The sequence below is a fragment of the Colletotrichum truncatum genome (genome assembly GCF_014235925.2).
Source record: "Colletotrichum truncatum strain CMES1059 chromosome Unknown Contig_0011, whole genome shotgun sequence".
NCBI classification, from domain to species: Eukaryota; Fungi; Ascomycota; class Sordariomycetes; order Glomerellales; family Glomerellaceae; genus Colletotrichum; species Colletotrichum truncatum.
The window spans coordinates 368,412-391,333 of record NW_027222408.1 but is presented as its reverse complement, the minus strand read 5'-3'; the positions used below and the strand labels follow the sequence as shown (position 1 = coordinate 391,333).

At 47.4% G+C, this 22,922-nt stretch overlaps 8 protein-coding genes across 8 annotated transcripts; 2 read left to right on the top strand and 6 right to left on the bottom strand.

Moving 5' to 3' along the window:
- Positions 1-597: 597 nt before the first annotated feature.
- Positions 598-1,466, bottom strand: CTRU02_214447 (uncharacterized protein; the record flags this gene model as incomplete). The annotated part of the gene is made up of 3 exons (XM_070206244.1): positions 598-1,034; positions 1,143-1,292; positions 1,361-1,466. The coding sequence occupies 3 exons, from the start codon at positions 1,464-1,466 to the stop codon at positions 598-600; spliced, it is 693 nt and encodes a 230-aa protein (XP_070060018.1).
- A 3,889-nt stretch (positions 1,467-5,355) lies between these two features.
- On the top strand, positions 5,356-6,165 carry CTRU02_214446 (rhamnogalacturonan acetylesterase; the record flags this gene model as incomplete). Its single annotated transcript, XM_036730354.1, has 1 exon — positions 5,356-6,165. One exon carries the CDS (start codon positions 5,356-5,358, stop codon positions 6,163-6,165), a length of 810 nt encoding a protein of 269 aa, XP_036577810.1.
- Positions 6,166-7,586: 1,421 nt separating this feature from the next.
- Positions 7,587-8,555, top strand: CTRU02_214445 (alcohol dehydrogenase; the record flags this gene model as incomplete). Its single annotated transcript, XM_036730353.1, has 1 exon — positions 7,587-8,555. One exon carries the CDS (start codon positions 7,587-7,589, stop codon positions 8,553-8,555), a length of 969 nt encoding a protein of 322 aa, XP_036577809.1.
- Positions 8,556-8,950: 395 nt separating this feature from the next.
- Positions 8,951-10,501, bottom strand: CTRU02_214444 (uncharacterized protein; the record flags this gene model as incomplete). Its single annotated transcript, XM_070206243.1, has 3 exons — positions 8,951-9,916; positions 9,976-10,240; positions 10,290-10,501. 3 exons carry the CDS (start codon positions 10,499-10,501, stop codon positions 8,951-8,953), a joined length of 1,443 nt encoding a protein of 480 aa, XP_070060017.1.
- A 2,001-nt stretch (positions 10,502-12,502) lies between these two features.
- CTRU02_214443 (putative vitamin H transporter) lies at positions 12,503-14,024 on the bottom strand (the record flags this gene model as incomplete). The annotated part of the gene is made up of 3 exons (XM_036730351.1): positions 12,503-13,254; positions 13,322-13,847; positions 13,914-14,024. The coding sequence occupies 3 exons, from the start codon at positions 14,022-14,024 to the stop codon at positions 12,503-12,505; spliced, it is 1,389 nt and encodes a 462-aa protein (XP_036577807.1).
- A 1,128-nt stretch (positions 14,025-15,152) lies between these two features.
- Positions 15,153-17,263, bottom strand: CTRU02_214442 (ketose-bisphosphate aldolase class-II family protein; the record flags this gene model as incomplete). Its single annotated transcript, XM_070206242.1, has 6 exons — positions 15,153-15,311; positions 15,386-15,733; positions 15,805-16,278; positions 16,362-16,569; positions 16,635-16,753; positions 16,826-17,263. 6 exons carry the CDS (start codon positions 17,261-17,263, stop codon positions 15,153-15,155), a joined length of 1,746 nt encoding a protein of 581 aa, XP_070060016.1.
- A 545-nt stretch (positions 17,264-17,808) lies between these two features.
- On the bottom strand, positions 17,809-18,787 carry CTRU02_214441 (aquaporin; the record flags this gene model as incomplete). Its single annotated transcript, XM_036730349.1, has 3 exons — positions 17,809-18,047; positions 18,119-18,419; positions 18,479-18,787. 3 exons carry the CDS (start codon positions 18,785-18,787, stop codon positions 17,809-17,811), a joined length of 849 nt encoding a protein of 282 aa, XP_036577805.1.
- Positions 18,788-20,537: 1,750 nt separating this feature from the next.
- CTRU02_214440 (transporter YIL166C-like protein 3) lies at positions 20,538-22,900 on the bottom strand (the record flags this gene model as incomplete). The annotated part of the gene is made up of 12 exons (XM_036730348.1): positions 20,538-20,752; positions 20,821-20,935; positions 21,033-21,046; positions 21,095-21,274; positions 21,327-21,583; positions 21,634-21,914; positions 21,974-22,191; positions 22,247-22,291; positions 22,361-22,418; positions 22,469-22,556; positions 22,624-22,679; positions 22,742-22,900. 12 exons carry the CDS (start codon positions 22,898-22,900, stop codon positions 20,538-20,540), a joined length of 1,686 nt encoding a protein of 561 aa, XP_036577804.1.
- Positions 22,901-22,922: the final 22 nt, after the last annotated feature.

The window sequence follows — 22,922 nt, the reverse complement described above, 5'->3', positions numbered from 1 at the left end:
GTGTTGGTGGATTTCATTTAAAGGACGATATTTGACCGTGACCGCAATTAGTCATGGTTTCCTATTTGCTACATATGTTTAAACCATGGTACTATTATATCTCATTTCCAAGTCGTGGCTGATGCTTATCAACATGGCAATCCGGGTCAATTGCTAGTTCAGCCATGCCAGCGATGAGACCAATTGATACATAAACAGACCCTACAGGCGAACCGCAGGTCTATGGCCTAATTCTGTCAGTGTTTTTAGAGCAATATAACTCGAATCTGATCTACGAATTAATGTAAGGATAATGTGTTACTTGTGATAGGCATTGTAATACTGAACGAAATATGAATAGTCGAGTCGTCTAGGGTAAGGTATTACTTCGCATTGAAGACTCATCTTGACAACAGGCGAAGCAACACAAGTTTGGCCAAGATGAAAGTATTATCACATTATAAGTTACTTAGGTAAACTTGTATTATTTCCTAGCCAAACTAACCGATAGTCGTGTTAGATGACTGTCCCAGCACCTCGCAGCCGCACGGTTACACGTGCAGTCTGATTGTCCATTGTCCAGCTGATCAAGCCCAGCACCTTCGACACCATGAATGATTATTTCTTCTTCTTCAAAGTGTACTGGCTTGACACTGAACCAGGACGGCAAGTATTCAAGACCTGGGTTTCCTTGCTGGATGCCCACCCGTCTGGGATAGAACAAGCAACTAGCCCCTGGGTCGGCAACTTGAGCTTATACTGCTTTCCTCTCCTTCCGACATCGCAAATTGAAACGTCCAGGAGCTGGGTATACGTGTATCCTTTGGGGAGCGTGCAGGCCAAGAGGTCGTCGCTCGGGCGGCGCAGCTTATATTGTTTCGTGGATCTGCCGATTTCACATATATCTGCCACATCTGTAACAGAAACATATGTAAAGCCGTCGGGAATACTGCACGCCAACAGGTCTTTGGTCGCCTGACGCATTTTATACTGCCTAGCGGATCTGCCGACGTCGCAGCCGTAGTTTCCATCTCGAACAGAGACATATGTCCAATCTGCATAAGCATTAGAATCATTCATGCCCTTCTTCTTTGAGAGAACCAGAAACATCAAGCTGATGGAATAAGACGAGGAAAATGTACCTTTTGGTAGTGTTTTTGAGCAGGAATATTCATTCTCCTTGGGGAGCTTAATGAAGTATTGCATCGAAAATCCACTCTTTTTACAGACATTATTCTGCTGCCGAACTTTGTTATAAATCGCGTTGCTTGGTACGGTGCAAGACCAATATCCTTCTGTGAGTGACTCTGTTCAGATGTTAGACAGTTCTCCAAGTCGTGTAAAAAGCATGCAGCAAAAGATAAATCTGGACGAGTCGTACCGGCTCTTTTGGTGTCTTGGTGGTCTTCAGAGACTGTGTTTGGGTCAGATGGTGTTGGGCTGCAGAGAGAGAGGGCTGCAAAAGCAAGAACGAGAATGGACTTCATGATGCCGGTGATATGCTGGGGATTGGCTCAAATGTGCAATGCTTGGAAGGTTGAAGATTGAAACCATTGCCCTTTACATGTACCAAGGGTTTTATATTCCTAGATTTACATATGGTAGGTTCTGTTGCTGAGGGTCCTTCCGACTGTGAAGCTAATCGAATTTTGCTATTTCTCGCGAGAATTGGAGGCTGATAAGCTTGGCATCCGTTTTCTAGATGCTCTAATTGTGCTAAGAAGAGATCATATGAACCACTGGCGCTGTTTTCGTCTCACGATCCTGATTGCTAGATACTAGCTGAGAATTTTCCGATGCTCCAGCCTTCGAAGCTTTTAGCAAAAAGTCTTGATGTGGAATAGAGTTGGCAAGCCACAAAACTCTGCCGTAGTAGTAGAGCATTGTTCATGAAGTGAGGCTGACAACAGGGTTATTGTGACTGCAAATGCTTTTGGCTAGGAGTCAAAGAGGCCTGGTGCCTTTATGAAATATCTACTTTCACCGCTGCGGTAACAACTGGACGAGGGCCTAGGCTGCATGCTGCTGTGTTCAATGGGCACTACCTTAATTTAAGCTTACTACATACAAGAAGTATTGACTATATAGTTCTGGAATACTTGGCGAAACATGGGGGTGGGGTCTTGCAGATCTGCTTGCATGTGAACTTTACGTAGTCTACCTCTTTGACTCGGTTAAGAAGACCCGTACAGGAAACGCTATGTTGAGTCATGGTATCAAGCAAGACAACACGAATTCACAAAACCAATCATGAATTAAGGGTAAATTCGAGCCAAATGTCGCATGCATGCAGTTGAGAGCCACGCTAAGACATACCCGTCTTTATGGAACCATTAGTTTGGGGCTAATCGCTAGACGGCGCTGTTAAGCCCCAAGCGGTTGGCTCACAAACTGTCAGCCTCAACAGGCCCAGTGCTTCGGTTGAGCACCATTGTGGCTGTCCCTAGCGCCCTATAGAAGACCAAATCCAATGCACCCAGATTCTGTGCGGTGTTCCTCATAATTCTGGTCTCGTCAAATACTACAGATGTTTGAAAGAAGTCACAATCTTGGTGGTGACCGAGTTGCATTTACTAGTCCATGATATGTCTGCCCAACTGGTGATACTGGCGGTGTGCTAGTATTGGGATTTCTGAAGACGAGTTTGGCAAATAAAAGATGACAGGCATAGTATTATTATCATTTTTATCTGTTGATAAGGTCTGTGCCTACGGTGCCTCCTTGCACAATAACTTGCTTTACATGGCCTGTATGCCATGTGTATTAGCAGTCATTACTCCAGGGCGCATCTATAACGAGGGCCATGTGATAGCACCAGTCTCTGAGAGAGAAAACAGCCACTAGCGACGAGTTCTCAGCTAGGGTAGACATAGTAGTCACCCGTCTGATGGAGATTCAAGATGTTGACCACATCAATGTCATTGCGATGTAGCATAACTGTGGTTTCTAACGGTTCAACGCAGCCACATCAATGTGGTTGCGATAGCCCAGCGCCGCATTGCATCTATCGGCCATTTTGTCTAACCTACTGATAGACTGTTACAACGGCACAGCCGGTGGAAGCAAGCTTGCACATGTTTTCTAGTGGCAGATGGAAAAAAGTCTTCCTACATCTGCCTCTGTTCCATTCATTAGGCGCTGGGATTGGCGTTGTGTGGCCTGTCGTACGGAGGCAGCCTACATCTTCTAGTAACTAGCTTCTGTGCTCCGTCAACAGTCTTAGATTGCTACTGAAACCCAAGAAACTGGCTGTGGGATCAGCCAAAAGCCCAAGGCGTAAGCCACATAGCTGACACCCGCCCCGAAGATGAGTTGCAGCGCTGCGTTGGTCGACTCCCTGAGGCTGAGCCAGACTCCACAGCCTCGGCGACAATTGATCGCGGTGCCTAGTGAGCCTGGAAGAACATAAGGCTAGCCCTTAGCAGGAGGATGGGCAGTGTAACGTGCTCTGCATCCATAATGCAATGGCACAAATGGTGGTTATGCTCTAGCTTTTTGAGGGTGTCATCACAATGTAGAAAAATAAGCCCAAAGTGAGCTAGGCTTTCGATTTTCCACATTAAGAACGCGACTTAGTGGGCCTCACGACTAGGTTAGCTATTTGGATAAATGTCAATTTACCCATGATGCAGAGAGGCTCTTACGCCAGGAGTTACTTAGCACAAACCTGCTGTAGACTCTACGAGCTCTGGACGGTGTCGAGGTGTAGCATCGCCTTTTTTGGTGTTGTAAATCCCATCAAGGGCATGGTATTCTTCTCTTGTTGATCTACGGTTATGCTTCTTGAGATCTGTTACACGAACCGCAAGATATTACAGAAAAGTTTCAAGTAATACTTCCGTTTTCCATTGTTTGGCGAACTTTACAAGCTGCCTGATTCCATCTCTGTCTAGAATCAAAAGGACATATGTTTGTTATTATGCTTCTGGAAGAACATTACAGGACGGGGTTACGAATGAAATATGGCAGTACCATCATCCCTGGCCGGTAAACTCATTGGCTTTCTCTGCGGGATTCCGGGGCCTGCCAAGACTACCATGTTACCCTGAGTATACTGCAGACAGGTACGAGTCATTAGCTTCTTGTGAGATGCGACCATCCATTGGATAGATTTGCTTTGCCAAGTTGAACAATACATTGCATTCGATACCTAGTAATACATCTACAGATAGCAACCGAGAATTTGAGTTTTTGTTTAGCTATGATTTGGATGACGCGATATTGTGTTTACGGTTTTAAGCTTGATTTGATTTGATTAATGGCGTGCACTCTGACTGTGGGGATAAGGACAGGCACAGTTTGTGGGTATGATACAGAAAGTTAGACAATTGGACCGCGTCAAGGTTGACCCTCGGCCACAGCCGACTGGGCCGCGTATATTAATTGTACGGATGGTACGGACATCCTCCCGTGGTCGATGTAAACGATTAGATAATACAATTTGCATCAACCAGGACCCCGAAATTAAGCTCAAATAGGCTCAGGGAGAAAATGCAACATCGGAGCGTGCCAGAAGTTGAGGACAAAGCTGGGATTAAAGATCGTGTTTACGGTGACAGGGATCTTGACAACCCGCTAAAGCCCACCACGGTGTGTATTTCTACGCCTTCTGTCGCTTTACCCCATAATGTGAGTTCTCGCGACAAACTTCTACCGAACCATCACAAGACATCCCCAAATCGGAGGGGTCTTGAGGTCAGATCGGCACTTCCCCGCAACTTGGGTGCCAACTATCAATACATGCTCATCGCTATTGGCGGAGATCGGAGTTCTCGGTCGGGAGTTCTTTTCTTTCCTGCCATTTCGCCAAGACACTAACGCACGCAAGGGGGCTCTGCTTAGGCGCGGACACAAGTGCCAAATAGGAATAAACGTGCCGTATTTGCATCTTGGCAGTCTACACATGGTCATAGGAAACAGTCCAGCTCCTTGGTCAGCGGGACCTCCCTCAGCCCTTGCAATTCTACCGTGGTACAGTCTCAAGTAAAGTTGAACTACCGGCCCATACTCACCCAATGTGACATTGAGAATAGAGTAAACGGCTGGATCTGGACTACTCTAGGTGCCCCGACTGGCGGAAGAACGTCCTGCTACCTTGGCAGTATTTAATATAATCCAAAGACGAGCTCGGCCGAGCGGAGCGGAACCTGACTACGCCAAGCTCAAACTGGAAGTCGTGGAATCAATAGAGGGTATTGCAGACAAGGGTTGTTGCTGGCCTGTATCGTGATGATTCTGTGATGTTATATTAAAGGGGCCTTTGTTTTCGGTCATTATATCTAGGTAGGTCCTCTTGTATCCCTTTCCTCTGCAGTCTCTTCAGCTTGTATCTTGCCAGCCAAAATCTAGGAACTCCCAAACCTACCTCTTACCGCCATGAAGTTTTACTCTCTTCTTGCGTCTTTGGCGCTTGGCGCCCTGCAGACCTCGGCCGCTCCCGCCCCAGCCCCTGAGCCAGCCGAGCTTGCCGCTCGCGCGCCAACCCTCTACCTGTGTGGTGACAGCACCATGGCTCGCAGCAGTGACTCTCAGATGGACGGCTGGGGCCAGTACGTCTCCAAGTACTTGAACATCGCTGTCGTCAACAGGGCCATCGGTGGCCGCTCCTCTCGTTCTTTCTGGAACGAGGGCCGCTTCCAAAACGTCGCCAACGAGGTCAAGGCCGGAGATATCGTGGTTATTGAGTTCGGCCACAACGACGTCGGCTCGCCCCGCTCCAACGATAACGGCCGCTCTGTTTGCCCCGGCCAGGGCACCGAGACATGCGTCTCTGACAAAACCGGAGAGACCGTCTACACCTACGTCTTTTACATCATCCAAGCGTCCAAGCTCCTGCGATCCAAGGGTGCTACTGTCATCCTCAGCTCCCAGACGCCCAAGAACCAGTGGTCGACCGGAACCTGGGTTGGAACTCCGTCCCGATTTGTTGGATACCAGCTGGTGGCCAAGAACGCTTTGGCCGACTCCGGCGTCACTTTCGTCGACCACCACGAGGCCGTCAGCAAGATGTACCGCAAGCTGGGTGCCTCTGCCACCAACGCGCTTTACATCAAGGACAACACCCACACCAGCGCCGCTGGTGCCGACCTCAGCTCTCAGGCTTTTGTTCAGGCCATCTCCCAGAACATGAACGGCACCACCCCCCTGGCTGCCCACGTCAAGACCCCGGTCAAGCTGGTCTACTAAGCAATCGTCGAGTGAAGGGGCGATTGAGAGATTGGATTTTGTTGGCTACAGGTACATAGCGAAGATAGAAATGCTGAGGATCATTTATCCTGTTGATTGCAACTCGGAGCCCATCCAGAATCTCATGCCGTGCTATGGATCCCTCGAGAAAAGCTTGGTGTATGTATTGTGACTCCAGCATGCAAAACGTAAATAACAGGAGTGGAATCCTGGTAGCATGACAGAAGTTGCTGGGACATCCATTACACCATATGCTGTACTCGCCCATCTAGCAGGTATCTACCTCCACCACACGTTATCATCCTTGGCGGCATCCGTACCGTATTCGACCGGCTTTGACTTCTTGTTACCTAAAAACTCCAAGATAACCTTTAGGCCATCAATGAGCTTGAGGAGCTGTTACAAGATGACTCGCTAGATTGAATAATAACGAACGTATGGAGTAAGGAACAAGTGAAGATGATTGCTCAGCACACAGCTCTTGCTCTGGCAGCTTACTTCGGCATGGCTAAGGACTGGATAACAGGGAATGAAAGCGACGGATCTGTCATTGCTGAAGCTTTTGTTTTGTTCTGTGGAATGGTTGTTTTGACCTGCGCCTAATATGTCGGATTGATGTTATTATAAGCGGCCAAACGCAACAGTATTGAAGAGCGCCATTGTTAAGCTATCAGCCATATGCCTGTCAATAATCAAGAGATGTTTAAGTTTCGCAAGACAGAATTCCAATGTCTAGCGAACATATCCAAAAAGAAGTTGATAACGCGCCGTACAGAAGAATTTCATTGGTTTAAGACAAATCGTAACGAAATGTTCGCAGAAGGTAGGAGCGGGACAGCCCCATCAACCGTTCAAAGCCTGCCAATGAAGAGAGCTGAAGCTGGGGTAGCTAGCGGGTTGAGTCCACCAAAAACTTCACTACAATAAACCTTAAAAACCAGAGACTTTTCAACGCTTGCAAGGCAATGTTGCTACTGGCTTGCCGCCAATGACTGAATTATTTGTGTCTCTTTGCATTTATAGTAGATACGAATAAAGATTGTCAAATAACAGTTTAAGTATCTCAAATCTGCTTAAAGAATAGACGTTTCTTGACCGGCTAAGCCTTCTCCCATCCCCGCTCAACCTTGCCTTGAGCCGCCGGATGGCACGGACAACCCTTCGATAACTAGCCATATATCATAACAGCTATTTAACTATAGCCCGCTATGAGTCATTATGAAGCATACTCACTCACAATGGGTTGTGGGGAATTAAGGCACCTTCAATGCATCTAGAAGGGGGAAAACGTCGAAAGTCTATCATTTGAGGAAGCATATAAGTCAGGCAAAATTATGACCTTGACTGGATTTTAATTTGATGATTCTAATCACCATATTTCAATCTTTCATTTTTTCTTCATTATGACATCTCCCTCAAAAATGAAGGCATTCCGTTTTCGTGGCGCTGACAGTGGCCTCCACCTCGAAGAAGTCGCCGTTCCAAGTCCACCTTCGAACCACGCCCTTCTTCGCGTCAAGGCCGCAGGTCTCTGCCATTCAGACACTCACGTGCTCCATGGAGGCGGCGCAGCCTGGATGTGCGCTCTCCCTATAACCCTTGGTCACGAGGTTGCAGGCGTTATTGCATCCCTCGGCGACTCCTCCCAAACTTCCTTCAAAGTCGGCGACCGTATTGCGGTAGCCTGCGTAGGCCACCCAATTCAGGAGAGAAACTTTCATGAAGCGCTCGGTGTTGGTTGCGATGGTGGATACGCAGAATACGCTGTTGCACCGATAAAAAACCTAGTCAAAATCCCCGAGAGCGTTGGCTTTGCCGAGGCTGCTGTTGCGACGGATTCTATAGCGACTGCATACCACGCCGTCGTTGCTGAAGGCCGTGTTTCGAGTTCCATGACGGTTGCTGTTATCGGCCTTGGCGGATTAGGCCTTAACGGCGTTGCCGTTGCAGCGCTACGGGGGGCGCGAGTGTTCGGCATCGACTTGAATGCCGCCAAGTTCGAACAGGCGAAGGCCGCCGGTGCCATCGATTGTGCTACAGACTTGAAGACATTTGAGAGTGAGACGTTTGATGTCGTGTTGGACTTTGCGGGGGCGCAGAAAACAGTTGAGGATGCGCTTGAGTCGGTCAGGCCTGGGGGTTGTGTAGTACTGGTTGGACTTGCGGCACAAACTGTAAAAATCACCACCACGTCTCTTGTTACCAAAAATGTGTCGCTGCGGGGTTCGACGAGTGCGAGCATTCAGGAGTTTCGCGAAGTTTTGGATCTCCTGGCCAAGGGTGTTTTAAAGCCGGCTTTGCAAGAGATTCCCTTTGTTGATGTGACCAAGGGCCTTGAAAGGCTAGGAGAGCGTGATGTGAAAGGTCGCTTGTATACTATCCCTAGATGAATGATATGCTGAATTTGACGAAATTAGCGGTTTTGTTACGTGTTACATTCTAGTTGACAGGTCTTGACGTACCTAAATACCAATCCGACATTGAAAACTATTTGGGTCGGCTCAGCTTGCGATCCACGTGAAGTAGTTGACATGCGTAATAAACTCAAACAGTAATTTAAATAGGGAGTGTAGTCTATAAGGTTCTATCTTGTTTGTTTCCAGCCTCCGGTTTGTGCTGTGGAAGTACTCCTGTAAGGAGGTACCTTGTATTTAATAATGGTAACTTATGTACCCCAGGATACAAAATCTTCCGACTTGATGAGTGAACATGCCTGCATTCTTTCACCTATGTCAACTTAGTTTTCTGTCTGATAGTTTTAGTCTGTTGATCGCTCAATCCAACGTCAAACGTGGGTATGGTGGGATAAATGACGACCGCAAACCTCTTGGTCACAGACACCGATGCAGCACCGCTGGCACCAATCGTCCTTTTTACTTGTGGTCGGATTTCCACACCAAAAGCACCAACTAGGCTTTGCACCCTTCTGAAGAAGTAATTTTGAGAGGTCTTCGCGAGCCTGCTCGCTTGAACACCCAATGACCTCCTCCAGCACCTCACTCCTAGACATGTCAGACTCGAGCCGAGGCAGCCATTTCACCCACGGAACCCACGGTTGCCCGGTTTTAGCTCCCATGACAAGGAACTCACCGGCAATGTCCTTTCTGACGAATATCAAAGATTCCAGCCCTCCGAGAATGTCCTGCGACTGAAAGTCCTGCCCTTTCTTAGCAACCTGCTCAAGGATGAATGTCCGGATCGCTTGGCCGATAATGCGACTTAACATGGTGAAGTTTCTTTGAATCAATATCTTCAAGGTAGAGATTGCCTGGACAAGTTCTGCGGTTGGTAGTGGTTTGTGGAATTGACTTTGCCATTTCCGGATCGCCCGTTGGCGTGAACCTTCGAGGATGCCAAATCTATTGAGGAATTGGCCATCAAACGCAATCGCAGTGCCCTGTACACCAATAGATCTGCCAAAGAAGACGATATCAGGCGACGGCAGGTCGAAATACTCCTCTCTTTGGAAGGAAAAAGGAGATCCACACCGGATGGCCGTAAGGGTCTCATCCACAGCGAGCAGAAGGTTCTCCTCTGCACATAGTGCGGCCAGACGTCGGAGAATTTCGATGCTTAGAACACGCCCGCTGTAGTTGTTTTCGATGATTTCTACCATTACTCCAATGCAGCCTTTTTCTTTGGCCTCGATTAGCTGGTTCTTCAACTCATGGTCGGATACGCCATCCACGTGAAGGACTATGGGATTGTTTCCGTGGTGTTTTCGAGAGCTAAAGAAGCGAGGTCCTGATTTCTATCGATTTCCGTGTTAGCCGGTCTCATTCATTCAGTTTCGCATTTGGATGTTCTTACGACCGAACCTCCTAATGGGGGCTCAACAGCAGCAGCATAGGTGTCTGACAAGAGCGCCCAACAGGGATTCTTTGCCTGAACATCTTCCCAGCCTAACTCTTCAAAAATGGACTTGGTATCACTTGAAGCACTATCAGACGAGGTTGACGTTGCAGATAATGAATGCTCTGCTAAAGTCAACACAAGTTTAACAATACTGTCAGGCAACATAGCATCGTGACCAGTCGATCGATAGTCCATTGGAAAGTAACCTCTAAAATAATTCCTTGAAATGAATTAGCTGGTGAACATGACTCATCCACTTGAGCTCTTACGAAAAGGCTTCTTCGTATTTCTGAAGAAGCGCACCATAGCGCCGCTCCAGAGCCATTCGGTTTCCGATAAACTCACGCCAAAGTGGATTTGACATAGTGAGCAACTCAATTTGATCGAAAAACAGAATGTTTCCCTCGGCGTTGTTGAAGTTATGATCCAACTTCCGAATGGTCAGGCTGGCTGGAATAGCCAACTTGTCTGTATTGGACATCGCCGCCACTGGCCGAACGTCTAGCTTGATATACGTTGGATGGCTGAAGAGGTTCGAGAGTCAGGGTATGGGGGTGGTAGCCTTCAAGGACAATCAATGCCGAGGAGATAGAGGTGTTTCATGAACAGCATTTCCACACCATCTACCCGAACATAGCTCAATATATGCTGGCAACACGCGGTTGTGATTAGGAATGGTCAATTTTAAGCTTAGACGTACGACCATTTCATAATTAGCCTTGTTGAATGTGAAGAGGAAACGAATGAAATGCTATTTCCGTTACGAGAACGACTAGATTGGCCATATCCCCAAACCTGACTAGAACCATTTGGCATATTTCTACGCCCGGTTTGTTGGCTGCCATCTAGATAAGTTACAGGTCATGTGAGAAATCTATGTAACCTTGATGAATGTAGAAGAATTCGGATCGATGGCTGAGAATCCCTGCCAAACACTTCTCAGTCACCTCGGGGTGGCATCTTTAGAATCGTACTGACTTTGGTTCAAACTTCAAATCCACCTAATATCATCCAGGCACCTGAGGGCTCTGATTGGCCAGTTAACGCGATCAGTGTATCCTGGTGTTGATCTTCTATTTCAGGTGTATGGCATTAGTGCATGTGAATGGTTATGCGAATCCGATGCCCCTTTGTTTCTGAGGCGGAGATGCCCAGGGCTAGAATTGGCTCAAGTCACGATCAAAGCCAAATCAGAAGAGAAAGCTGCTACTAAGCCACTTCACACATGATCATTCTCCAAGTTTAATGAGAATGCACTGCAATGAGCTTTTGGACCCTTGCTCACGCAAAAATCGCCACAATGCGAACTTATACTCTCGCCCTCGAGGCTTACTTGTATGATTCTCTGGGACTGATAGGGCCCTGCGAGGGCTGACAAGAAGTGAAGGGCCTCAGATGCTGTGCAAAGGAGTCCTGATGGGGCTTGGAACTTGAATCACAACGTACAGCAAAGTAGCTTTCCTACGGACATGTCCGAACGACCGATGATTGATTTTGATATCATGTTGACCAATCGGATTGTTGTACTGGAACGATGGCCCAAGTTTTACATCGTAAAAACACAAGTTAATTTCCTAAATCGGATGCCGATTGCGGTACGTAAAAACAGAGTCAGCCTTATATGCCTTGTGAACCGCCTCCTTGGGGCAAAGGATCTGGCGGACCCCTGCAAGTCAGGAAGGTACGTGCCGCAACCCGGCATGGTGATTCCTCGACGGCCCCTGACTGATCGGCGCATTGCAGGCTTGTCCCTCAATCCTAGGCTTAAAGCCTGACCACCATCTCACTGATCGCCGCGGGGCACCGGCATCGCCTGATGTAATATGTGCTTGGAAGTGGCCAAAAGTTACATTGGTAGCGTCTGGCCAAGCCCGACAAGAAAACTCGGCATGTTTTCGAACCCGCTGGTGTTATTGTCCATATAAGTTGCATGGCTTCACACTTCACCAATGTCAATCTTTGCCACATTGCTACGCCTCAAAAAGCTCAACTGAGATTTCATTGGGTGGAGACCGAGGGTTTTATCCGTCAAGGTTCCTGGCATTGAAGATGAATGAGGGATGCCTTCCACCAAGCCTAGTAGCCATGTAAGGCCTTAGGATATGACAAGAAGCAGAGCATCTAAATCTGATACATTGGCTATCTTAGGGCTTGTTTTATGGTCCAACGATCAAATGCTGAGGCTGGCGAGCATAGTAGTGTGATGATTGTTCGCATCATGTCTCTTTAAGAAACCCCAAATAATCACCACAATCGGAGAGAGAGAACAAGCAACAAAGATGTCTCAATTAAGGGAGATGGGAAAATATAGAGAGTTTTTTGGGTATATGGACAGCTAGTAGTTTGACCCAATGCACTCTTGATCTGTTGTATGTTCTTTCCTGGACAACACGCCCAGTAACATGCTTAATGAGCCAACATTGCCAAACACATATTGCCTACAGTGAGAGCAAACCTCTCTAGAGAGACCAATACCAACACTTCAGGAATCAGCGCTAACCGGTAGAGGTGATGGTGCAGACCCCTGAGCCTTTTCGATCTGCTTCCTTACATACGCATCGTGAGGCCATTTGATAGAGGCCCATCCAATGACTATAGCAAGCACCACGGCGAGAAACAAGAAGCCAGCTGTGGTACCGAAACCAATGGCGTATCGCGGAGCGTCGTATGAGGGCCAAATGCGGCTGCCGTAAACCGAGCTCAGATTTCCAATGGCATTAACCATTGCAAGAGAAACGGCTCGCTTCTCACGGGGCCATTGGATGATGTTGGAAGTCCAGGTAAGGGCCATAGGCAGCGCGGACCAAACGCCGGCTGCCAGGAAGCAGAGCATGACGTATCTCACAGTCGGGTTTAGCACAGAGGCTGCGACAATACAGGATACCAGACCCAAAGCTGAGAACGCAGCAATGTGGAAGCGACGGTCCTTGAAGTAATCGGATGAGATGGCTGAAGCAATTGCGAAGACGAGGGCCACCATGTAGATTGGGACAGTCATGTACTGGGCAGTGACCTGAGAGTAGCCGAGACTCTTGGTCAAGACAGGCAGGAAGTAAGAGATGGTTCCAGCACCAACGATCATGCTGTAGATGAGCACCATACTCCAGACACGCCAGTCCTTGAAGGCCATCCACATCGCCTGCACTGGGCTCACGTGGGATGTACTGTCAACGTCAGCATGTCCGTCATACTGGAGTCTGGCAATGAGCAGCTCGCGCTCACGTTCGGTAAATCCTTTGGTTTGGCAGTTAGTTCGGATGTTGTCTGGTATAGTGAGAATAAAAGTTCGTTGGGAACATACCTTTAGTAGTTTCGGGAAAATCAAAGAGGAATTTATAGGCAAAGGCAGAGGCAATGACAGTGGCAACTCCCTCAATGATAAAGAGCCATCTCCAACCCTCCAAGCCACCAGCACCATCGAGGCCAGACGTAATGGCGCCAGCGAGTAAACCACCAAAAGCGCCGGAGGCTACCGCCGCTGACCAATATACAGCAAAGCGACGAGCCTGCTCCAGCTTTGTATACCATGTCGACATGAGAAATAGGACACCGGGAGCAAAGCCGGCCTCAACACAACCAAGGACGAAACGCAGTGCGCATAGGCCGGCGAAGTTGTTGACTGCAGCCATGCAGCAGCAAAGGGCACCCCACAAGCCCATGATAGATGGAAGAAAGACGGAGGGACGGCTTCGCGAGAGGATCATGTTTGAAGGAACCTCAAAAAGGACATATCCGAAAAAGAAGATAGATAAAGCCCAGTTGTAGTCTTGAGAACTCATATTCAGATCATCGCTGAGGCCGGCGAGTTGAGCGTTACCAATATTAGTCTGTTTAACGACGTGTTAGCAAGGAATGTCATATATCGGGGCAGGAGCACAAGTTCAACAACATACCCGATCCAAGTAGTTGAAAATATACATGACCCAAATAACACTCATCAGCTGACGATCGATCTTCCAGACAAGCTTCTTATCTTCGGCGGTATTGGGGACGTAGGCAGCCATCGCACTGTCTGGATCGATGTCGGTTATGGCCTTTGTCTGAAGCGGCGTTGCTTCGCTTCTTCAGTCGCGTCAGGTCACGGGCGATGCCTGCGGCATCCGAGGATCTTGCTATTGGACTTGGTACCGACAGGAGACATGGGCAGCTTTACAAACTGGGCGTTGCATGTCGCTCAATGAGTCTTACTGGGAACCTCCCGTTCTAGAATCCTTTGAGCAGCTGGAGCCCGAAGACATTGCCAATAGGGTCATTTACATTTTCGGACAATGCATTAACTTTTGCAACGATGGGCCTGGCCACGATGATTATAACGACTGGCTGAAAGCTCGTGAGGAGAAAGCCGCCGAGTTGAATCATGCTTTGGATTCGTGGAAAGCTAAGCTCCCAACCAAAATGCACTGTTTTCCTATAGAACAGTCACCCGATGGCGGAGATGGGCCAAGTGTTGTCAAATTTTTGTGGTTCATTTTCTCCCAAAGTGGTAAGTTTACGAAAAAAAAAAAAAAAGACAAATACACTAGACGTTTACAATTGGATACTAATGCACACTGTTCATATCAGCAATCGCACACGAAGTTTATCATGCAAGCAAGATCATCCTTATTCTCCACCACATGCCGCGCTTTTCTAGAGGCCGCGGACTTCTCAATAGCAGCTTCTTGTCCATAAGACAACTTATAGAACACTCACGGAAACAGATCTTCCTAACCGCTCAGTCGGGCGTTCCCGGCGCTTGGGGTTTACTCTCTTGCCAGTGCCTCTATATTGCGGGACTTCTCACGGAGGACAAGGAAGAGAGACAGAGAACACTTGAGCTTATTATGGAATGCCAAGAGAAAACGGGAAGAAGAACGAGCGTGTTAGCGGATGAACTGAAGGGGATATGGGAGGGCGAGCCAGGTAGTTGGGCTAATGAGGACAATGATAATGCGTCACCCATTCTCCTAAGATGGTAAAGTTATATACATGTCAAAACCATGATAGCAAATATACTGTAGAAAGAGCTTGGATGAGTCGCAACACAGATGGTTACCCAGTTCTCTAAAGTCATATTTGAGCCGCAAAACATGGCCGCGCGGTCTAAGGTGTAAAATGGGCCTAAAACGTCGTGAACAATTTGTTCTAACGATTTATTGACGGTCCTTGCCACCTTCCCAGAAGTCAACAACGGCTGCAACTGATGCGTTGCCGATATTGTACCTACCGCCAGTACCCTTAAACACTTGGTGGGCGGCATCCAATAGACGACCTGGGAATTTCAGACCACGCATAATACGTTTGATGTGTTGCTAGAAAAGCAAAATCACCATTGATTAGCTTTTTTAAACCCATCTATAAGTTTTGAACATTCATGAAAACTTACCAAATCTGCTAACGCTTCTCCAAAAGTATCAAGCCCAGATTGTGACTTTTCGGTGGTAGTCTGATGCAGCATGTCGAGGTAAAAGTGGTTGAACTGGGTGCTCGAACCCGCGGCACCTGCAATTAGGTCGTAGACGAGCTGGCAGGACACACCACGCGCTCGAGCTAGAGAGTAGCATTCTGCAGTTGCGACTATGTGGACCAGCGAGGCTAGTCTTACGACAGCGTACATCTTGGACGCCGATCCAAGGCCACCCTGGATGGGAACGGGTTTGATGTGAAGTGGCAACACAGACTTCAAATGCTGAATGATAACTGCGTAGTCATCATCTGTGCTAAATAGGAGCTTCTAGTTGTCAGCGTTGTTACTCGTGCCAGAAATCCTTCACATCGATGATTTCGTGTCGCATGGGTACTAACTTGGTATGATGAGTAATCTGATGAAGGCACCAGATTGTAATCAAAGAGTTGAAAGCTTGGGTGACTTGACCTGATGTTCTCCCCGATGCCGATGTAGTTGTCCAGACTACAAAGGCCTACAAGACTCTTGTCGGCCAGTCCATTCAGTCTTTTCATGACCTTTTCTGAGTTATCTGGCGATATGACTGTAAGAGAGTTGGTCGCTTCTACCAAAATGCTTGAAGTTGAATCTGTTTCAGCGATAAAGATGGTTGAGATTCCGGGATAAACTGGTATGTCGGATTCTAAAGTCAAAGTTTCGTCTCGTTGGCTCTCGAAAACTGGGGTGCCAGTCACGTCCTCATAGTTGCATACGACACTGGCGTCGTCAAGACCGCCATTTCCGCGGGCAAGTCTCTCTAGAAAAACGAGATATGCGGCCGAGGCTATGGGGCATGAGAATTCCAGTTGGTCACTGACTTCGTTTACGATGCCCTGAAAAGAACACGAAGAAAATTTGTCAGCTTATCTGTAATTTCCTGAAGTAAAAGGGCGAAGAAAGCAAGCTGGATCCTTACCATATCCTTTACAAAGATGGAAACAGCTGACCTCGGGGTCCAGTTAGCGTCAAGCATATTCCGGCCACGGTCGCCCATGATCCAGCTCGAAGCAGCAGATTCCATGAGAATCTTATGAGCATCTCTTGAACTAAGACCCACTGCCTTTGCAAACGCTAGGGTCTCCGCAGCTACGACGACATGAATGCCCGCCAGATGCTGGTTAAGCCTACATTGTTGCATCAGTAATTGAGGGCTCACCATCGTGAAGCTTGTTGCGAGAGAAGCACGTACATCTTGACAGCACTAGCTGAACCCAGAGGCCCACAGCGAAAAAGACGATTAGGGGCAGATACCGCCTTCAGTGCAGGTTCCACTTGTTGAATAATCGAATCATCGCCACCCAGCATGATCTAATAATACTAATTAGCAGCGGATTTGATTTCATTTTCCTTTCACGGAAAATAGGCTTGTGGAGTACCTACGCTAAGGGTACCATTGATTGCTCCGACCATGCCACCAGATACGGGGCAGTCTAGCAAGCTGATGTCGCTCCTTCCGTAGGCTGCTAGTCTTTGAGGCAGGCCAGTGACATAACTGGGATGAAGCGTACTAAATATGCAAACTATGGCTCTCTGAGGTAGTGTAAATATGGCACCATCTTTGTCAGTGAACATGACCGAATCGACTTGTTCTGGAGTGGCAACCATGAGAAAAAACAAGGGTTTGCCCTTGCTGGCAGCGCAAATTGTCTTTGCGACTGAGCCTCCCAAGTTGCCAAACCTTTCTAGAGTTGCCAGGTTAAGATCATAGCCAGTGACGTCGAAGCCGTCTTTGAGAAGATTCGAAGCCATGCCGAAGCCCATGGCACCGAGGCCCACAAAGCCAATGGCATGTTTCTGCTCAGCTGGAATAGACCCCATTTGATCCAGAAACAAGTTTGTTGTTACCAAAAGAGTCTTTCTAGGAATAAGAATAGGACGATGGTATAGGTGTATGAACAGGCCTCTCAGTCTTAGGAAACACAGTGATAAAATAGATTATTAAATAGAGACAACGATTTCATACGCTTTGCGCCTGTATCTGTTCGCTGCCATGTCTTTCCAGAACTGCACTGATGCTCACCAAGATGAAAGAGACCGGGAAGTTAGCAGCCAATCAGATGTATTACCGAGGACGCTGGGTTAGCGGTGGAACAGGACTAGACATGCTTGCATCGCGGTAATATTCATGATTGGCCAAGGCACTACTGGGCATCCTAGACCGGCAGCAGTGGGGATGCTTTCGGAAAGGAGCAAGAGTGGTTCATTGGACTTTGCTCGGTTTTATGAGGGCATTCATTGAGCGGCTGCGCAATCGGGCGTATCTTTGCGTGGTTTAATCATGTACTGTGCGGATAGCTTTGAAAATGTGAAATTAGTCGGAGAAGTGCCGCCACCCTTGTGACATTTCGCCGGTCCCTTGTTGATTATCTAGTCACTACCGGTGACATCGCCTCGACATCCATTTCTTTTCCATCGCCATCTTGGCCGGGATTGACTTCGTAGTACCTCAACCAACGCAACAGAGTATACATCGCGCAGGCCAGAAGCGACCCTAGTATGGGGCCAAGCCAGTATATCCAGAAGTAGCCAGGAAACTTGCCGTTCACGGCAGCAGGCCCTAAAGATCGGGCGGGATTCAATGAGCCACCAGTAAAGTGAACGCCTATTTAAATTGAAATTCACAGTAAGCATGACTTCGGATGCAAAAACGCCAAAAAGCCTGGTGACACTTACCAACAAGTTCTGAGAGGAAGAATGCCACACCAATTCCGACGGGGGCCAAAAATGTTGATCGGTGCTTCTCAACAGCTAGCATAAGAATTACAAAAATAAGCTGGGCTGTGAGAGCTAGCTCGATAAAAAAGCCCTGCGCGGTGTTTGTCCCTCCGTCTAGAACGGTATCAACTGCTAGATGACCTGGAAATATGGCAGAAGCAAGACCAGCAGCGACGATTCCGGCGACGAGTTGAGTCGGTAGAATTAGAAGGCCACGGATGATTGGCAAGCCGCCGCAGAGCATTAGTGCGAGAGTGACCTATGAGAAATGATATTAGCACTATTCGAAAGATCCTTTGGTTATTTGGTGTTACCTACAACTGGGTTGAATAGGCCTCCACTGACACGGTAGAAAGCCCACACGTTCGCTGTCAGTGAGACGCCAAAGGAGAGGGAAATGAAAATGATGGCTGGTAAGTTTGGCTCCGATGTTATGGGGGCTGGAGACATGTTGGCAACCTGTGTTCCGGCAAATGCTGAAAACAGGAACAAGAATGTGCCAACAAACTCTCCCAGCATCGACACAAGCCTGTTTTTCATGTTGTCCTCGGTAGTGAGCATCGGGAGAGTGTTGTCATTACCGCCATCAATCGATAGCTTCTTCATTGCTTTCATAGGACTCATCATTTTGATTGTTAGGCACCTCGGCAATCCAAAGTGTGGATATGAAAAGTGGTGTTCCCTGAACTGCTAGCACTTGTGGCTATGAGAAAGTAAGTTTGAGAATTCATTGGCGATTTTGCTTACACATATGCAAATTGGTCTTCTTCCTGATGGTTTTATAGAATTTCCATACGTTTCTTTCTTGCCTTCATAAGGCCAAAAAAATGAGCGATCAATACCATCATTTCACAACAAGCGCCCGTTGAAACCCGCATCCGGCGTCACGGCCCCCAAGTGAGAAATATGCCTGCAAACGAGAAGCGGTGCTGTGTCTCGGAAGCGATTAATGCTGGTGACGCCACGCATGCACAAGACCCATAATCCGGGGCGGAGGCAACTAAGCTTCTAGCTCTGGGCCCTTCTCAGTGCCGGTGTCAAACACGCATGGGGGCTAACGATTCTCATTATGTACATGCCAATGTAGAGCTGATAGGCTCTAGAAGCCACGGACATCATTGCTTTCGAGAAGATGTATTGCTTGCGGTTATCATCAGTGTAGCTGACAACCTTTATACTGCGTATTTGACAGCCATAGACGTCACTTCAATAAGGTAGAAAATTAGTGTTGATAATCTCCAGCAAAAGCCCAGACGAAATACTAGGTAGCTCTTTTGTTTGCAAAACTTCATGAAAGTCCAGACGTTTGAGTTCTGATATCCACGTAGATGGGGCTCGAATATTACAGCAGATGCATAATTTTGTCTTGCTGGCTGCATTGATGGACTGCGAGCCTACTAAGTCCAAGGGAGACGAGAAATGTTTTCTTCGTTTATACCAAATATTTCAAGACAGATGGTCTGATCCTTATTTGATCTAAGCAGGCAAAATACCAAGACCTGCATGTCAGTTGGCATGCGGCTTATATGTAGTTAGCTTTCAATGGTACAACTACATGCCTGGGGCAAAGCTACGTCCAGGCTCGCGAGTGATGTAAGTGCTAATCTGTTCACCGGACATAGCCAAGAAAAGTCGAGGCGCGGGGTTTTCTGTCAAGCCTGACACCTGGAACAAGGACTGTGTGTCATACGAGAATAATTTTCAGTCAAAATAAATACCTTTCTCCACAGCACCTTTGGTGAGGCATGATATTGATTCTTTGTAAAGGGAGTGAAGGCGTTCCGGCATGTGTCCGTGTTGGGTAAAGATATTCTCAACAACTTGAACTGACTAAATCCACAAAACGTCATGTGGAGTGCGGGGTAAACTAATTGTACTAGCATTTACGTGTTCCCCACAGCACAGGAACTCCGGCGACGTCAAGCTTCTGTTCATTTACATTTCCGGCCCAAGTTACAGCGACAATCCAGTGGCCTGCTCTACCAATGATCAACAGCCATCAAAGTAAAACTTAGCTCCCCAAGAAATCCTGGAGAATGCATCCGTTATTTATACCTACTTAGCCTAGTCAGCCACCTAGGTCAGGAGCAGGCTCTGCAAGTGATCGAGATGATTGAAGTAGAAAAAGAGGGGAAAATACTATCCAGACGAAGATCCAAAAATGTTTTCACAGCCGATTTGTGCTGCTGAAAGTGTTGATTGCAACTTCGAAATATCCCAAGATGACTTTAAACAACAACAGCATCTCTATCATTGAATCCACTAACAAAAACTACTGATTATATAGCACATGCTACTAATACAGCATTCTCAGTCGCGTTGCGAATATTCCAATCATTGAGCAACGTCTCCCGAACTAACAGCTGTGGACTTTGACTCAGTGGCTAAAACGGAAGTCCAGTCTTTTGCTGCCTTCATCTTTGGTGGTAGCCAGGTAAGCAAGTCTTTGATCTTGTGACATGCCGTTCCATTTCCGGTCCCTTCTTTTATTACGGTATACGTAGTAACTCTTGACGAGAGGATATAGCACCAAGTTCATGCAGACAACCCCGAGGAGCACTCTATTGCCCCTCCTGTATAGAGGTGCGTCATCTTAAAATTAATGAGTACCTGAAATGGCAAGAAGAAAGAGAGAGAGAGAGAGAATAATGGGAACTCACCGGAGCGATAAATATTGGAGGAAATTATACCACTGGCTTGGACAAACATATTATAACAGGCGGCAGAGACTGTTCGGGACCCAACATTATTCGAATTTCGACTATTCCATCCCACCTGAAAGTAAGTTAGTAAGCCACGCTTTCTGGAAAACTATGCCTTTGAGAGAAACCGAGAAGGCTATGAGGTCCACGTAACCATGGAGGTGACGTACTTGAATAGGATGAGCTGTATATTTGTTAGCGTAATCTTCTTACAATGTTATGTACAACTAACCGTTGGGGTAAATTAGTAACAAAGATATTACTGCGTAAAGAACCCATTTGTTGACTTCCGTTGTATCGACCACATTGAGGTATATCAAGAAAGGCAAGGCCCACACCTGACCTGACATAGAGATGAATGTAAGTTCTTTGAAGACCTCAGCGAGGTATGTGATCGCAAGCATAGTCATCACTAATTCAAACGTCAATAGCGTTCAGAATTCTCAAAAGGTGAAGAACCATACTGTGTCCGACTGTGTACGGGATAGAGAGCAAGTTGGCTTGGAAGGTACCAAAGCCCAAGTTGCGCAGCGTCAAGGTAAGATACTGATGCGGCGGCGTCATTGGGATCTGAAAGGTAAGACCTAATATGTAGAGCGGCCACAAATCGTAGTCTCGGATGCTCTCCCACAGAAGACGTGGGGTGACCGGCTCGCGATTGTGCATACTACTCTTGCTAGGGTCTTCTCGAATCACCCTGTTGACGAGGACTATTTCCTCTCTGTAGAACGATCAGCATTGACTCGGGCAGCTCAAAAGATGGCTACTGACCTTTCTGAGAACCAGCCATTCCTGCCACGAAACCAACTGGCAGTCTGGCAGGGCCCAGCGGGCATAAGGAGAAACCCGAAGATACCAATGAAAAGAGTCATGAGCCCTTCGATGAGAAACAACCATCTCCATCCAGCGTGTCCTTGAAGGCCGCGCATGTGAAGTAACCCGTATGCGAGAAGTGCCGAGAGTATGTCAGCGGTGCTCATCGCAGTCCAGAAAAGCCCAAGTCGTAGGGAGAGCTCGTGGTGTTTGTAGAAGTATGACAGGTACAGAATGACCTGAAATAGTGACTGAGCTCTAGTTCAAAAAGCGTTCATGTTGGCAATGATAAACTCACGTCAGGAATAAAGCCTCCTTGTAGCAAACCCAATATCGCACGGCAGGTAAGGAAGGAGTCACGCCCAGCGAGCCAGAATTGAGAGCTGGCCACTATGCTCCACAACACCATTTGTGCAGGTATCCATCGATCTGGGCCGACCCATTTGGATACAAGCTGTGATGGTAACTCAGCACAAAGAAAGGCTAATTTGAAGACGGTGTTTCCAAGATTGAAATCTTCGAGGCTGCGTTAGCTTGCTGCCTGTATGTTTGGTAGGAAGTGTCTAAATACCATCAGTGGTCATATTAAGATCCCCCAGCATATTGTCAGTGTTTGCTTTGCAAAGAATCTTATGTTAGCCTATATTACGGTTGAGAGATCATACCACTAGGCAGGTTCACGAACCTTGGCTGATATTGGCCCTGTCAAGTTCAAGCGCCATAAACATAATGCAAGCCCAAGCCTAACAATGTCAGTTTTGACCGGGGAGAGGTAAGAGCGGATGCGACGTGCCAGTATACGAAAATCAACCTTTCGGACCAAGGCATATTCTTCTGCCCATGTCCATCTAGCTAATGGATCAAAACGGTGAATGTTTTCCCTAACGTCCTAAATCAGCTATCACTCTAAAATACGGCAACATTGCCCATGTGGAACTTGGTAAATACCAGTCCTTCCGAGGTTGGTACTGTTCAGCCGTATCTGGGTCATCAAAAACGCTAGCCTGAAATCAAGAAAGATAAGTCTCCAGTGGCACTACTTCCAACAATGTATTCAACAAGGTACCTGCGTAGCGATGGCGAAAGGATCGTAGAACTCATCTCGTTGGAACCAAAATCGTTTCTCCTCTTTGGGTGCGCCTAAAGGAGGAATATCCTCCATAGACATCGATGCTACCGAAGCATCACCCTTTCGAAAAGGGTCTTTTGCTAGGACCGTTGCCATAATCACCAATCAGGCGTATGAT